This window comes from Phragmites australis, chromosome 13, assembly GCF_958298935.1.
Source record: "Phragmites australis chromosome 13, lpPhrAust1.1, whole genome shotgun sequence".
In the NCBI taxonomy this organism is placed as follows: Eukaryota; Viridiplantae; Streptophyta; class Magnoliopsida; order Poales; family Poaceae; genus Phragmites; species Phragmites australis.
Window position 1 is genome coordinate 21,199,828 of NC_084933.1, and position 16,246 is coordinate 21,216,073.

General features: G+C 42.0%; 1 protein-coding gene across 1 annotated transcript; it reads right to left on the reverse strand.

Annotated features, from left to right (window-relative positions):
• Positions 1–1,132: 1,132 nt before the first annotated feature.
• LOC133889293 (6,7-dimethyl-8-ribityllumazine synthase, chloroplastic-like) lies at positions 1,133–7,382 on the reverse strand. The gene is made up of 8 exons (XM_062329806.1): positions 7,163–7,382; positions 6,948–7,069; positions 6,662–6,757; positions 5,834–5,929; positions 5,217–5,295; positions 2,121–2,167; positions 1,500–1,559; positions 1,133–1,426 (listed from the first exon to the last, which is right to left on the reverse strand). The coding sequence occupies exons 1-8, from the start codon at positions 7,275–7,277 to the stop codon at positions 1,388–1,390; spliced, it is 654 nt and encodes a 217-aa protein (XP_062185790.1). The 5' UTR covers positions 7,278–7,382; the 3' UTR covers positions 1,133–1,387.
• Positions 7,383–16,246: the final 8,864 nt, after the last annotated feature.

Below are 16,246 nucleotides of genomic sequence, written 5' to 3' on the forward strand. Positions count from 1 at the left end.
CTCATCTACAACAGCTTCTCTTCGAGGGGAATTACGAAGTAAAAGGAGAGAGAATCCCGTCTTAAAGGAAATGACTCTAAGAATCCCGTCGTAACGAAAACCGTAAAAAGAAAATATTAGAGTGTTAAAGAGAAAAAAAAATCCTTTCATGATAGAAATATTAACGGAAGGGAATCGAATCCTTGGGCTAGTCTAAAGATGACTCCGGCCCAGCATCCCCGCTCCACGCCTTGCATTGTGCCGTCGGGTTTACACCTGGATCCACCCCCGGAAGCTTTTGCTTGTGAAATAAAACCTGTCTGGTGTCTGGTGCACCTTTTTCTGAAAACACCCTTAGAAATATTGGATCACTATCATAACTCACGATCCGAACTGGGTTAGACGGCAGCCCGGATCGGCGTAACAGGAAAGTGTAGGTTTACAAAAGAGCCCTTGAACAATCCTGCGTTACGCTTACGCTCTTCCGTCAGTCCGCGCATCCCTTGCCCGCCGCGCCAATTGATTTTTTTTGCCACCGCTAAAAAATGTTTTTACTTATTTTCACTCTAACCTATATTCATTAACTAAGATGGTTCTAGATTTCATCGACACGAGTGATATTATAATTAAATAATCAATCTTTTAAGTAACAAATCATCAGTTTATTCTTAGGCCCCGTTTGGTAGAGCTCTGAGAGCTGATTCCGCTCCGGAATCACTCTCAGCGCTGCCAAACGAGCTGGTCGGAGAGTGATTTTGCTCTTGAATCACTTTCAATTTTGTACAGCGAGGTGGGAGCTGAAAAAACTAGCTTCCATTTGATTCCTGACCGATTCTCCTCGATTTCAACACAATATCCTCTCAGGAATCACTTTCACTGCTAGCATACCAAACGATTTTACAAACAGAATAACTTCCACCACAGAATCACTCCCACACTACTTCCACCACAGAATCACTCTCACCACAGAATCAAAACTCTACCAAACGGCCCCTTACCCACGGACGGGAGCCAACCTTTTTCTCTCTCTTTCAGTTCTCTAACAATGGGTAATAAGGATGCATATCACCTCATTTTATCGACTCCGAGTTTCCAATTACCAACAAAAAGATCTACGGAAAAGCTCACTCCAGGGTTCTCATCCATAAAAACATGCAAGAAAGCAGCTTTTATTCATGAGCATGAGCCGCACTACGTGACAATTATTCATGGTCTCAAGTCTCTCACAGATCACAGTTGAACAACAGGCCTCTTGAGCCTTGCAAATCATCAACAAAGAAAACAAGCATTTGGGAACAGCACCATAAATGCTAGCCTGCGGCAAAAACCTCTACTAGCCAAAACTAGCTCTGTTAGCCATGGATGCAAGGAAAGGTTGTCTCTCAAAGAAATCGGTATCCACCGGGTCTCAGCCTAAGTGATGCCGGAACAGCGAGGCCATCTCAATCTGCAGGAAAGACGAGTTTTGTCAGGCGAAAATAAATCCAGGTTTGTTTGAGTTGGCAAGAAACCACGCTTACAGCAGTAATAGCAGCTTCGGCACCCTTGTTTCCAGCCTTGCCACCAGCACGATTTAGAGCCTGCCAAAGTTGGATTGGGTTTATTTTCTCAAATGGGAAGTTAGGGTGATAAGCTTTCTGAAAGTGGTCAGATAATCAACAAAAGGTCACAGTATCCACATGACAGTTTCATCACAAAGGAATGCTTGTGTGAAACTTCCCCTTCATTAGTCTGCGTAATCTGGAGTTGACATTACTTTGTTGTCCATGGAAACATAATTATTTCACCTATTAGCATGTGCAAATAGTGAGGACTCTTCAATACTGTAAGTTAGCGCATGGCTTGGGAACATGAACAATATCTTGACACTTGACTGGTTTCCAGTTTCTACCGGCTGAAATATTTTTAAATTCAAAATGCCAAAATTTTCGAAAATTGATCCTTTTTTCAGATATAAAGATAAACAATGTGCATATTTAATGGATGTTCCAACAGATACTGAATGGACACATAATAGAGATCAAATAGATATTGAATGGACACATATCAGGGGTGGCCCCACTCCTGATATGGGTTACTAAACAAGATCCAGATATTAGGAACATTTGATACGATGTATATGTAACCAAATCATGAATTACCTGGTCCATATCTTCACAGGTTAGAACACCGAATACGCAAGGAATACCTGCATCACCATTAAAAGCATATGTGATCTAACAAAATCTGAAATTCTGATTGTTAACTAAATGTAATTGCCAGAAAAAGTTAACCAGATGAGCATATCACAAATTTCATTTAATTTTGCAACGTACTTTGAGAGTATTTTCGGTAGCTATGTGTACGGTGGTATTTTGCCACGGACAATTGCAATCCCCCGTATACGCATACGTGCATGTATACACATATATATAGAAATAATAAGAAGAAATTAAAAAAAAAAAGAGGAGGAAGGCAGGCTGGCCTTTTGCCTTTGGGCCGGCCCAGTCCTTTTCCTCCCTTCCCGTGCAGCCCGGCCCAACCGGCTGCCTTACCTCCTCACGCCGCTGCCCTAAGGGCCGGGGGGGACCCTGTGCCCCTTTCTTCTCCCCGCCGCCTCTCTCCTCGCGCCGCCTCGCTCGCCTGCGCTCCCAAGCCGCCCCGCCGCCTCTGCGCGCGCCTGGCCAAGCCGGCCTGCTCTTCCCCCACTCTTTCCTCTCCCCTCTCCTCTCTCTACCCTCGGGCCCTCGCACCAGAGCAGGCCGCGCCTCAGCTGCGCTCCCAAGCCGCGTCGCCGCCATGCTTGAGCCGCGCCGCCCTAAGCCAGCTCGCTCTTCTCCCTTATCCTCTCCCAACCTTATCTCTTCCCCCCAACTACCCGATCTGATTTCCCCGGCCGGATGGGAGCCTCGCCGCAAGCGGGAGGGGGTGCCCCGGTGCGGTAGAGAGGGGGTTAGACCGGTGAAGAAGAGAGAGAGAGAAGAGAGAAAGAGGGAGAGAGAGAGCACGAGAGCACCACCGCCGTTGTCCCATCCATCCCCTTATCATCGTTGTCGGATTGACTGGAGCGCCATGGCCGCCGTCTTCAGTGCCGGTGGGTCTTGGCAATGATCTATCTTTCCCCTCCCTCCATCTATGCTACAGGCTAGGCCGGCCGGCCTCCGTGCCGTGCCGTGCTCACAGGCGCTTTGGGTTGTGATTTTGCCGAGGTGTTTGTAATTGAACCCATCATCTTGCTTTGTGGTTCGATGATGGTGGAGTTTTGTGCCGTGTTTTGGCCGGCGGTGGCGATGAAGGAGTTTTGTGCCGTGTGTTGGCCGGCGGTGGTTCATTGTGGTGCTTGGTCGGTATTTGTTGCTGCGCCCGTGGCGTAGAGGTGTTGATTTGGTCCGGCTGTTCTTATGTTCTGTGGTTGGATCCGGCTGGTGTTTCGCGCCATATCCGTGCGACAAGCAGGTGGTCTTCGTGTTCTGGTGCGTGTGTTTCTTGATGTTCGCCGCCGTGAGGAGATTGTGTGCTTCGGCCGGCTCCGTGCCGTGACCGTGAGGAGATGATGTGCTCCGGCCGGCTCCGTGCCGTGACCGTGAGGAGATGATGTGCTCCGGCCGGCTCCGTGCCGTGATTGTGAGGAGATGATGAGCTGCAACATGCGTACTTCTCTGTGCTCGCTGTTGTGAGGTGAGGCAGGTGCTCTGGCACATAGGTGTGTTGTTGCTAACAAGTCGATGGGGTTTTGATCTCTAGTCTCGGCTGGCACTGGTGCCATGGCCATGGAGGTGTCCTTATTGCCGGTTGGGAGTCAGAAAGCCACCGGGTTGCGAGTTCCACCGGTTGGGGGTCTGAGCGCCATCGTGTACATTTGCTTCTGCTGTAGTCTGAGATAGATGAGAGGCAATTATCTGGTGCCCTCTGATGATGCCTGTGAAGATCGCGTACACATATTTGTTACCGCATATGCGAGCAAGGCTCTGGCCTGCGGCTGGTCCTATGTCTTTGCTGTTGAGATATTTGCGCTCTGTTGAGTTGTATTTGTTCAGGCCTTTGTTGCCATTGGGATGAGGCTGCCTCTCTGATGTGGCCGCTTATATCTTTCTATTGCCTGTTGCTCGTCTATGCTGGTTGATGAAGCTGGTAGGATGGCCTGGCTTCCCTGTAGTGGTTGCCCTTATTGTCGGCCCTACTTCTCTATTGTCGATAGTGTCATTCCAGGATGGTTGAGGCTATGATATCTACTACGGCTTGTTACCCTTTTTGCTTATGCAGCGTCACTCCCTTTATGGGGTTTAGCCTTTAAGGTTCAGTTTACTATGGGACGAAGTTAGAGGTCGTAGATAGGAGTTTAGAAACACCGCAGTTCACCGGGCTCCCGCGAGGTTGTAGCTGGTGATCTGCCGTGCAAGCTAGACTCTCTCTCTCCCTCTATTCTTTCGTAATGCCTGAGGCTACGGCCGATGATGAGGGGCTGTTATGTCTGAGGCCTGTGTGGCCGATGATGACCCGGGATGTATAAACGGTCCATAGAGCTTTACGCTAGACTGTTTATCCCGTCTTCTACTTTTATTATCTAACGCTCACTTTGTTTTATCTATGATGCATGTGACTACAGCCTTGCAGACTCGGAGATGACCTTTACACGACGACCAGCAGTGCAGCTTAATCGGAGGTATTCTGTAGTTCAGCACTGCAGATGTAATTAACCGGAGGCTTCACGAAGCCACGGGAACCAGGAAACACAGTCGCATGGAGTTTAGTCAGATAGCGCGTGTGTTTGTACCGGAGTATGACATTGTAATCATTATGAAACTATACTTTACGATTTCAGTAATGAATGAATAAAGTTATGTGTTTCAATTACATTTGTCTCTTGTTCTTTCGTATACGACAGTATACTGGCACGTCCGCAATACAGATACAATTACAATATACAGCAATTCGAACATATGAAGCGGAATTTGTTTCGAATCCGCGAAACACTATGATAACTTCCAAATCCATACTAGTTACTCTCATTAATCTTTAGAAACATAGTTCTGTAAGCTATGTGACACATCAAAAAGTTCAACGAGCTATACAAATATGTTTAACAGCTCAACGTTACTACTTGCCAGTCAACCATGTTAACAACAAGAAGAATCAAAGCTCTACTTAAGACTACCCCAATAAGCTCAGTTGACACAGAGTCACAGAGACAGTCTTAGCAAATCAAGTTTTCTACTGGCATGATACCCAAGGATGCCTAAGAGCTGAAAGCAACATACCAGCAGACAATCCAGCAGAGAGTACACCTGATGCAGCAGAGTTTGCAACAGCATCATAGTGGGTTGTGTCACCTCTAATCTGCAAACAGAGTTAAAGAAGACTTTCAAAATAAAAAAGAACAAGCTGCTCCTAAGTGCTAACAATGGGTTTATAAAGTATAGGTTCAATTCGGTATTATGACAAGAGCATGATCAGTGTGATTAAAAAGGACTAAAAGGGAATTACTCAGATAACTCAGTGTTGTTATTTGTTAATAAATAAACTTATACAATTTGATAGATGCCTTCTCACAGGTTATTTGTTAAATAGATAAATCAGTGTTGTTGTTTCTTCTTGGACTTTCCTCAGTTCTAAGTAGCAGGCACATGTGATATTTTTAGCTTATTGTAAAACTAAAAGAGAAGGATCAGCCAAAAAATGGTAGTCTACAAAAGAGAATTGCTCATTTGCACAGTTTAGGCTGCACAATATTTCAGTTTTATATATCTGGAAAATAACCTTAGAGGATCAATATTACCTTGGCGACATGCTACATGAACAAAAGCAAAATGAACGTAGAAAAGAATAAAAAATCAATCGTGTAAAATGGAGGTGATACCAAAACTAATCAACTTACCACAGCTCCAATGCACAGAATGCAATCAAATTTTCCAGACTTCCCAAGCTTTTGTGCCGTAACAGGAACTTCGAAGCTTCCAGGAACACTAACAACCTAAACATTATTTGAATCAGAGTGAAGGCTATGTGTTTCTAAAGTTTCTGAAACTTTTTATAAGCATACACAACTATGCAAATCGGTAAAAAAGTAATTTCAAACCATGGTGCATACAAGTTTCAATTAATACATGATGCAGGTTCATGCGTGTGAGTTGTAACAACTAACAAAGGCTTTATATGGAGAGAAGCATTCCTGTTCGAATGCATACCATGCTCTACATTTCAAGGCATTATTTATACAATAGTTCATGTTATTCAGGACTAGACTACTAGTGATCATCTGAATGAGTGGATGCTGCATCTCGTTCATCAAACGTAGATCAAACTAGTTCATAAGGAAGAAAACCATGCAATGACCAGCTATCTATTAGTCAACAAATAAACTTTGTGCATTGTCAATAAAAGATCATGGAGAATAAGGCCTCGACAATATTAATTGTGCACAATGAAATAAACAAAGGACAGGTTGATAGAAATTAAAGATTTAAACCCGATCAAGTAGATAAGTCATCAAATAAGAGTTCCTTTCAAGGCTCATAGCCCTTCATGACAAACCCATCTCTATGCGAACATCAGGAACGAGGGTAACTATACAACTTTGCTCCACAGGCACACTAATTTTTCATAGTGGCGATAAGCTATTAGGTTCAATATCTTCATAACAATTCCTGCATATCAATCTGACACCGAACAACTTCGACTTAACCAGAAGAGTAAAGATGCATACTGTTATATTTTCCGCTTTGACAGAGTATCGCTCAAATGTCTCCAGGGCCCCCTGCAGTAGCAAGCTTGTCACAATCTCATTGAACCGTGCCACAACCTGCAGGTAAATAACCATACAGTCACTGAGTCATGCATTCAAAGGTAAAAGCTCTCTAAATACAGGAACATCATGTCAGTAAGCACTGCAGAGCAAAGCCATGGCTTTTATTCAGTAAGATCCTATGGATGTTCCACCAAATCTATAGCAAGGTAACAGGTGTTTCTCGACTAAGTAACACCCAACTCACCACCCCAAACCTGAGCCCCTCGGTGTTGGTCAGCGACCCCATCAGCTTCTGGTGCCCCGCGGCGGCGGCCACGTCCAGGCGCCGCGACTGCCGAGTTCGTGCGGCCAGTGCGGCCGGCCGTGCTGCACGAAGTAGAAACGGAAAGGAGAAGGGGATAAATCAGGGCGAGTAGGATTGATACGGTGCGGCTGATTGAGGCGACAGCGGGCGCTTACGGCGTGAGGGGAAGGAGACGGCGGCGGCTCTCGGCGCACGCAGAGACGCGCTGGGCAGCCGCGCGCAGGGGGAGGGATTTGCGACCGCGGAGGATGTCGCGGGAGGAGCAGCCATCGCCGCCGGCGGGTTGGGAAGATCTGACCGGTAGCAACTCTGCTCAACGACTCAAGTGCGGATGTCTGCGATATGTTTCTCTGGGTGCCTTCGAAGATGGAAGATAGCGGCAGGAACTGTATCCAGTGGCATTTTGGTCAATCACGGTGTGTTCCAGGTTGCGCACGAGTTACCCGCCCGAGTACGGGAGACCCATGTTCTAACCCAAGAGCCCTTCAATCAAACACTAAAAACTACCCAAAAAAAAACTTCGTTTGCAACGCGGGAATTTTGTCCAATTCATATTGTATCAAATTATTTCCCGCGACATTCCTGCATTCCAAATATACCATAAAACAGATCAAGGATTGGTGGTAGACTTGAGAGTAGATTGTAATAGAATAGTGACAATAAATAAAAGATTCATCAGTTAGTTTTCTTATTGATAGATGTAGATACTTATATATGAAAAATAGTTGTGTTCGTGTCTGATCTGGAGGCATCTCTCCTGAACGGATGTCTATTATCCAATGGGCATGAATAACTGTTGAGCATTAGTCACTTTAGTTCATCACACTTTCTCTTGATCAATGTCATTCCATATATATATCATCTTGAGAATTTATTTAAAATTATGAGGCGAGTAGTAGTGATATGCTGTTAATACTTCTTTGAAAATCCTTAAAAAATTAAGGAGAAAATGTACACCATATATTGATTATTGTCTCTTTGTTAACCCATATGAGAAAAACCTTTTCAAAAAACTCACAATCAAGTTTAGAAAACAATAAATATGTCTTATATATCTCCTCAAAAACTCTTGTAGGAAAAATAAGAGATACGAAATATAATCTTGTGTAGATATTGTCTTATTAAAAATCGTTTATGAGAAACTTTGTAAGTAAAATTTATAAAGGAAAATAGTGTAATATGATGTATGAATATTTTAAAAATTCAGAAGGAAACTCTCCCTGATTTTTGTAAATCTCGAAGCTATCACATACCAATATCATAAATATATTTTTGAAATATTGAAGTTGGTAAGGACTTTATGAATAAATCTGTGAGGTTATCATAAGATTTAGTTTGTAAGATATTTATCTCTCTATTTTATTATAACTCATGAGGATAAAATAATTTATAAGCAATATGCTTAGTGATATTATTCTTTATGTAACATATTTGTATCTAAGCAGCATAAGCAATATTATCTTCGTAAATAATGGTGGATGATTCAATGGAACCAATGACATATGACTTCTATGTGGTTGATCATTCTGCGAAGCAATACATATGTATGTGATATTTCAGAATGATAGATGAAAGTAGTCAGTGGAATCTATTTTGATGACTCGTATGAGATGGTTATATCACCATGAAATTAGTCTGTGATCTGGCATTATATGAATTAGCTATATAGCCAGTATCTGGATATCCTACTATAGGCATATCTTGATTTTTCTGATATAACAAACCTAAATCTTTAGTTCTATAAAGATATATGTGGGTATCCTCTTTAACTCCCGCCTAATAGTGTTGTTAGAGCTACGCTATTTGAGCTAGCAAGTTATCTGCAAATGTAATATCAGACCTATTACGATTTGTAATATACATGAGTGCTTTTATGTCACCAAGATATAGAACTTTAGGTTCGATCTTTTTTCATTGTCAACCCAAGGTATGAATGTATCTTGATTTATATTTAGGGATTGAATGACCATAACTGTTTTGATGGATATGATTGTCTAATATTACTTGGATATTGGTGGACTAAGTTAAACAATAATTAAATTCACGTTAAAGACATGTGAATAGATTTGATCCTGCGTCTAGGATAATTTGCTCAAATATTTTATTATTTGAGCAATGAGTTTGGTATAAGTGTGGTGCCTTATGTATACGGGAGACATATGTGACTATTTTGTAGATGCATCAATCAGTATTGTAGGGTATCTAGATGGTCTATAAAATTGTTAAATAGAACCACATATATTTTCTTAAATGTATTCAAAAAATTGGATAGTGCATTATGAATTTTAAGGTAAGAAGGCTTTAAAATTAAGCTCCCTGTAACACATACAATGCATATAAATATGAGGATTTTGAGAATTGATGCTTTGACCAATAGAATTGCTAATATTTTTTTCTCATCATCTCTAATTTAGAGTGACCGAGGCAATCATACCAAGCTTTGATTTGATCAAGATAAAAAAAATTATTTTGTACGTAATATGTGGTACAGGTTTGATATATCTATAGTATAATCCATATGGTATATTAGAAAGCATGTCATATCCGTTGTTTTTATTAAGAGAAGATATTTCTCTTTGTTGTCATCATGGGTTTTAATATGAAAACCATTCTGACGGATATCTCTATAATTTAATAAGGTACGAGTTGAACTAGGATACAATAGAGCATCATCGATATGACTTGGATACCTATAGGGAAAGTAATTATGGTACGACTGGAGCCAACAATCACTGCATCGTGTTCAACAATTATCAAAAAAAAAATTGTCTCTTAGTAAGAGTTTGGAAGTATTTTTTTTCTAAGTTTAGAATTTGTGGTGTAATTGTCCACTAGACACATTTTCTCCTCCACCAAATTGACTCTTATAGAAATCTATATATAGAAATGAAGAATTAAATATGAAATTCTTTATCAGATATATAGAATACATACAAACTTTACGTAGTATCATAGTGCTGATACAATATTGTGATATACAATATATAATGATGACAACATGTTTATTACAATAACTGATAGACGTAGATAAACTAATATCTAGGGAGTTGGGAGACTAGTTAAAGTCTCCAAACATGTCGTTTGAAGCATATTCGATGAACATGTTCTCTATGCTCATGGGGTCTTCTGGCTACTGGAGGGTCTGGTTGTTACTTGGTTCTTGTGGAACTTATGAACAACTAACCTCTTTGGTGGTGTCAGTTTGAAGATTAAAGTGTGCTTCAAATTTTTACCCTTGTGTAGGTCGGTTGTGTCCCACGAATTGTAAATACATATCAATTAAATATCTTAGGGTGCGATATTTCTTAGTAGTGTACTTATAGCATCCACATTTGTAATAAACATTAGATTTGTCAAATTTGGGTTTAGAAATTCCTTCCCCTGCTCCGATACATGTGGATTCTGTTTCCTATTGCGTATGTGTTTACCTTTTAAAGTTTGTTGGTTGGTATGTAAAAGAGCCATCGAACTTATTGTTATTCTGGACATTAGCATGTATTTCAGGTAAAGGAGCAGCGTCTATTGGGCGCTAATGATGATTTCTTAGAAGAAGTTCATCGTGCTTTTCTGTCTGAAGTAATATATGTATTAAGTTAGAATAAACTTTGTATTATCTTGCACAGTATTTTTGTTGTAAGATCCTGTCAGCAGGAAGCATAGTAGATAAAGTAAAGTTTTCTCTATCTTTTTCGCATCTGTAAATTCTTTTTTCCCAAAAAAACTTGGAACATATTTAATGAACAGCATGATTTTAATCTCCGACGGACTTGAAGTCTTGTGGCCAGTGATGTGTTCATTCATGATCTTCATCGGGTAGAATGACTGTCTTCTGTTGTTCATATCTAATTTTAAAAGCTGGCCATAAAGTGCTTAGATTCTCTTCCATCAAATACTTAGTTTTGAGATCTAGATGGATATAGTGCATTATTATGTATAAAGCTCCATATTTTACTTGATCTGCTAGCGGTGGATCTCCCTCTTGGGGAGGTTGAAGTGCCGCTACTATTCCACTGGGTGCAAGACTGACCTTAACATCCATAGCCCATGTGAGATAGTTGTGATCATCAAATGCGAGTACATTGAACTCTTTTCGTGTCATCTTGACATAAATGAAATTAGACCATATATTTGATTAATTTACTGTAAGTAAATTAAAAATCATCATGGTAATGTTGTAATAATGATGCAAAATTTTGTAAAGTCAAGTTGAGGCTTGAATTACATAGTGTTGACCTCAAATCATGTAGCTAACACATTGAATATAGTCAATAAATATGGTGTAGGTCTTACAGTAGTATGAGGCATAATCTGATATTTGTCAGTAGATACCTATATTTTTATTACCTTATATTATGCTAAGTAGAGTATTTGAAAGAACACAATAAAGGTAGTCATTAAGTCAAAGTGATAAAATGTAGATCTCACAGTAATAGTGGGTAATCTATAAATATATAGTAGATTCCAAAGTTCCATTACCTTGTGTTTCACAAATATTAAATTGATATAATCACTTAATTTGATTTTGCATTTTAAGTCTACTTGAATTAAGCAATTTTGGGCATAAGAGCACTTTGGGCTTAATTAAGAGGAATTAATATGTAATTCTGTAAGAAAATAATCTCAATTGCAAAATTAACATAGTCGTAAACAAAATAGCATGTTATACGGATTGCATGAAGCAAACACATTGAACCTTACATAATATTCTAGAAAAAACAGGATCTGAAATGTGAAGTTACAACATCAAACAACACAGTGCATAAATACAGTACACCAAGAGCTTAAACATGAAAAGTACTATATACAAAGTACTATTTAGTTGGACCATCTTGCAATTTGTTAGAAACTTGGGGGATTTTTTGCAAAATATCTTGAGACTCGGTGGTTCGTGTCGATGTAAAGAATAGAGGGTCCCCTATTCTATGGGCCCACACTAGCAAAGGCCCGCTAGCTATAAATATTATCAAAAGCTAACTCCGATACGTATGTCTGGTAGGGCTTGTGTGACCAGTCTCCTAATCGTGGAAGGAAACCTAACAACCAACCATTGCTGGTCATGGGGCAAGTATTCACCTAACCACTATAATCTCATTTAATATTACCCAGTCAAGTGTTTTCCTTCCCCAATCACTTCCTTTCAGCGAGCGAAGTCATGCCTGGCGTAGTAGGGCAGTGGCATGTCCCGTAGAATTTAATCCTATGGGATGGCCCTGGAGGCGGGTGTGACAATCTCGCAAGTGTGAGTGACGATGTGCAACTGGTGGGACAGGATGCGCAAGACGACCAAGCAGACTGAGCATGCCCACTCTCTGTAATGATGGTCCCGTAGTATGGGTTTTTGGTATGAATAGGACTGTCATAGTTTTGGCATGTTGTGAGAAACCGTCCAAATAATATTCTAATTAATTACTAGGAGGATCATTATTTATAATCACAACCTCGATGATTAACCAGAATATCATCCCGATAGTCCCGGTACGTGTTTTGTGCCCAAGATCGGAACACATGCCTTTCCAACATGTACATCACAACAAAGTTTAAGAAAGAGCGAGTAATTAACATTATATTACAAGTTCTTAAGAATGCAACAAGTTATCAGAATTTAAAGCGAAAGAGAGCTAGGAGGAGATTAAAACCTGCTCAACCCCTAACCAGCAAAAGAACGAAGCAGCGAAAGACTAAAAGCTATACAACAAAAAGATATAAAGCCATATGCCCTTAGGCTCCATACCAAAACACTGAGTTCGGAGTAAAGTATGCTACTCCTGTCCGCCACCCTGATTGGCAGGCACAAAGTAGCCAAACACCGCCCCCTCCTCGCCGACCTGTGAACTTGCATCAACTTAAGGACAACACCCTGAGTACGAAGGTACTCGCAAGTCTTACACAATATAGGTATATAATATCCTGACTCTGGATTATGCATTGAGCTGTTAGTAAGAGTAGGCTACAAAGTTAAGTAAAACATATGCGGTAAACAACCTAGACATATGTTTGAGTAACTAACTTAACCAACATATATGAAATTACCCTGCAACTACCAACTGATCATATGAAACTGAAACCACATTAGTATCAATGTATAACAAGTACCATCTTGACCACCTCCCACATATTTGAACCACAAACCACATATCCGAACCACAAACCACATATCCGAACCATACATCCGAACGAACCACAAGAACTCTACGATCGTGTGCAAATGAAACAATAACATGCTCATGACCGAGAGCGCAGCAGTTCAAACTGTTTATACACCCTGCAAGGGATACTCCTAGACCCACATAACACGAGGACCATACGGCTTGTGCCACCGGCCAAAGTGCACACAAGGGGGTACTCGTGACAACCTTTCCCAACCAGCCCCAACCGTGTAGGGCATGCATCGCTCGGCGCGGCGATACTAGAACTACTCCCGGAGCAAACTAGTACCACTTACAAACCCGCCTGCTCACACCGTCGATGTCTACGCCCACAAAGCCACAGCTGCGAAAGTATTCGGCTCGCCTTACCATTAGATCGTCATGTGATGAGTAAGGTAAGTGCTAAAGCTAACTACCCGACGATCGACCTTAAACGATGCAAGCGGCCTACGGTGTCCGGGTTCCCTTCCCGAACTACCCCCGGACTTTCCTTGAGAGCAGATGACACCCCTAACACCGCTCACATCTCGTCTCATACTCACCACTCGATCAACCAACACCAACAACCCAACACGGTAACCATTGTGAAAGTAATTTAACCTATAGCTCGCAAACGATGGGACGTTCCACCGCTCGACTTCTACCAAGAACCTATGCATTACTAAGCATCTCACATCACTTTTAAATTAGACCTTATCATGAATAAACCCAGGCTATAAGGATATAGATCAACAATAATTCAAGGTAGATACAATGCGATCAAAATAGGTTCTACCCATAACAACCCGACATCGACCTCCTATACATGCAAACCTATACATAAGCATAACTTATCAATATTTAGACTTTATTCCATTCAACTGACAGGGTTCAATATGATAGATGCTTGCCTTGATGCACTGGTTCACAAAGGTGCAGCACCTCGGGATCGACCTCGGTCTTCGGGATCGATGGATCGGCGTGCTCTAAGAAACATAACGTGTGCAATGATAAGCATAAATAAAATACAACAATGTAAGCCACAAGGGGCAAACGATGAAATGCCATGAAAATATACCTAAAATGTAGGAAAACATTTTTACTAGCTAGAACAAGTCATAAGAAGACTAGCAAAACTAGTTTCATCCATTTTAGACTTGTAAAGAATTAATGGTGAATTAATGAAGCTTAATCCTAATTAATTAGCCTCAAAAAGTTAATTAATTATTTTCAGAATGGAGATATTTTTAACAGGTAGAGTATGTTACAATGAAACAAAAAAATTGGTTTTATGATTTTTGAAGTTCGTATGAATTAATTATGAATTTTACAAGTTATCATTAGAGGAGAAAAATCCTCTAATGAACAGTGCACCTGGATACTCCAGTCTAGGCTGGATACTCCGGTACCCCAGAGATTCCGGGTGACTCTCTGGCAGCTCTCTGTTATTTCTGGGTGACTAGTCTGGAAACTCCGGTTTTAGGCCTAGAAACGCCCGTTTTGAGTCGAAAAATACCCGGTTTGATTTGCGATCTTCTCCAATCCAAAAGGAAAAATATTTGAGCTAGTTCAAGGGTTCTAGAACTCACTTAACAACCTAAAAACTCCATTCCTAACTCAAATTCATCCAATTCTTCAATTTAGGGTTAAAGTCACAAAAACTCATGAATTTCACTCTTTTGCGAAATCGACCAATCGAATCACGAATTCCTGCCATGGGGAGCCTAAGGGACTTACCCACGACACTTGTGAAGGTTAGTGGCTGCCGGGCGATGAAGAAAATGGTGGGAAATCTAAGAATTCCAGCGTTCTTCACTTTTCAACCCTAACACCAAAAGACATCCAAATCGGCTCAAATCCCTGGGGAATGAGCAAACAAATTGAAGGAATGGAACGCTTGTGAGCTTGTGATCGTAATGGTACCATATACTCACCTCGAATCCTTCTCTTGAGCTCGGATTTTGGGAGAAAATGAGAGAGGATGTGAGAGGGAGAGAGAGCTCTTGCTCCCTTTGCCTTGGCTGGTGGGGAGCACGGGTAGGAGTGAGGAGGAGAGAGTGAGGAGCAGGTGGGGCTGCTCCAAGGGAGTGAGTGGGGTGGTTGACCCACATGTGGGGCCCATGTATTAGGGAAAAAGTCCATTTTGACATGAAACGAATTGCGCTAGAGTTATAAAACAAAATTACACAAAATTAAACATAATACTTAAGAAGCATAATTATGCTTAATTATGTGATTATGGAATTTGGGACGTGACACATGTACTGTTTTTATATACGTCTCTCCTCCTACTATATAAAGGAGGGAGGACCATACTTGTAAATGAGGGAACTTTTTCTGTAACCAAGTTGATCCCCGTTATAAGAAAATATACAAGACGTATGGTTGTTATCACATGGGAGGCCTGGACCTGGATAACACCTTGTGTTCTTGAGTTCATCATCACACGCACACACTCACACTCGTAGGAAACGTTGATCACGCTCACGTCGATCGATATACTCTGGACACATTGTCAGGGATTAACCCTTGACAGTTGGTTAATGCAACTTAGGCCTGGGCCTTGTTGGCTAGGTTCGCGGGCTTCACGGTCCAAACGGGCACAGCCGGTGGGGCATGTAGCCTGGCTCGATGCAGTACGGTGCGGCTAGGCCGTTGTGGCAGGCGAGGCGTGGTGCGGTCCATTGGCTCGTCGCGGCCATATAAACGATGGGTGGGGAGGCCGGTTAGGGTTCTTGGCTCCCCCCCCCCCCCACATGTGCCTTGAGCAGAGGTGGCGGCATGAAGATGAACCCACCATTGGCCGCTCCATCTGTCTAGCCGACACACCGCCGTCTCCCGGTAGGCCAACGCGCCACTGTTGTTGGGTATGCAAGGCACGACTGTCTAGCTTAGGCACATCACCCGAGAGATGCCACCGCCGTTGTCCGCCAGAGAAGGTGGCTCAGGCTAGCCGCCTTGGGGCATGCTAGCGCTCCCACCGCCGATCTGGGCTGCTCGATCTGGCCGCCTTTGGGCAAGCCACCACCGTCCACCGCGCAGGTGGTTCGAACCAGCGGGCGGACGGAGTCGCCGCAGCTAGGCTGAGGTCAGGCGGATAGATCTCGTCGACGG

Excerpts from the sequence above, each read along its gene's own strand:
- LOC133889293 (XM_062329806.1), bottom strand. The coding sequence starts at position 7,277 with ATGGCTGCTCCTCCCGCGACATCCTCCGCGGTCGCAAATCCCTCCCCC. Across the intron at positions 5,930-6,661 it reads TCAAAGCGGAAAATATAACA|GTTGTTAGTGTTCCTGGAAG; the intron begins GTATGCATCTTT and ends AATAATGTTTAG. Across the intron at positions 1,427-1,499 it reads CCGAAGCTGCTATTACTGCT|ATTGAGATGGCCTCGCTGTT; the intron begins GTAAGCGTGGTT and ends TCTTTCCTGCAG.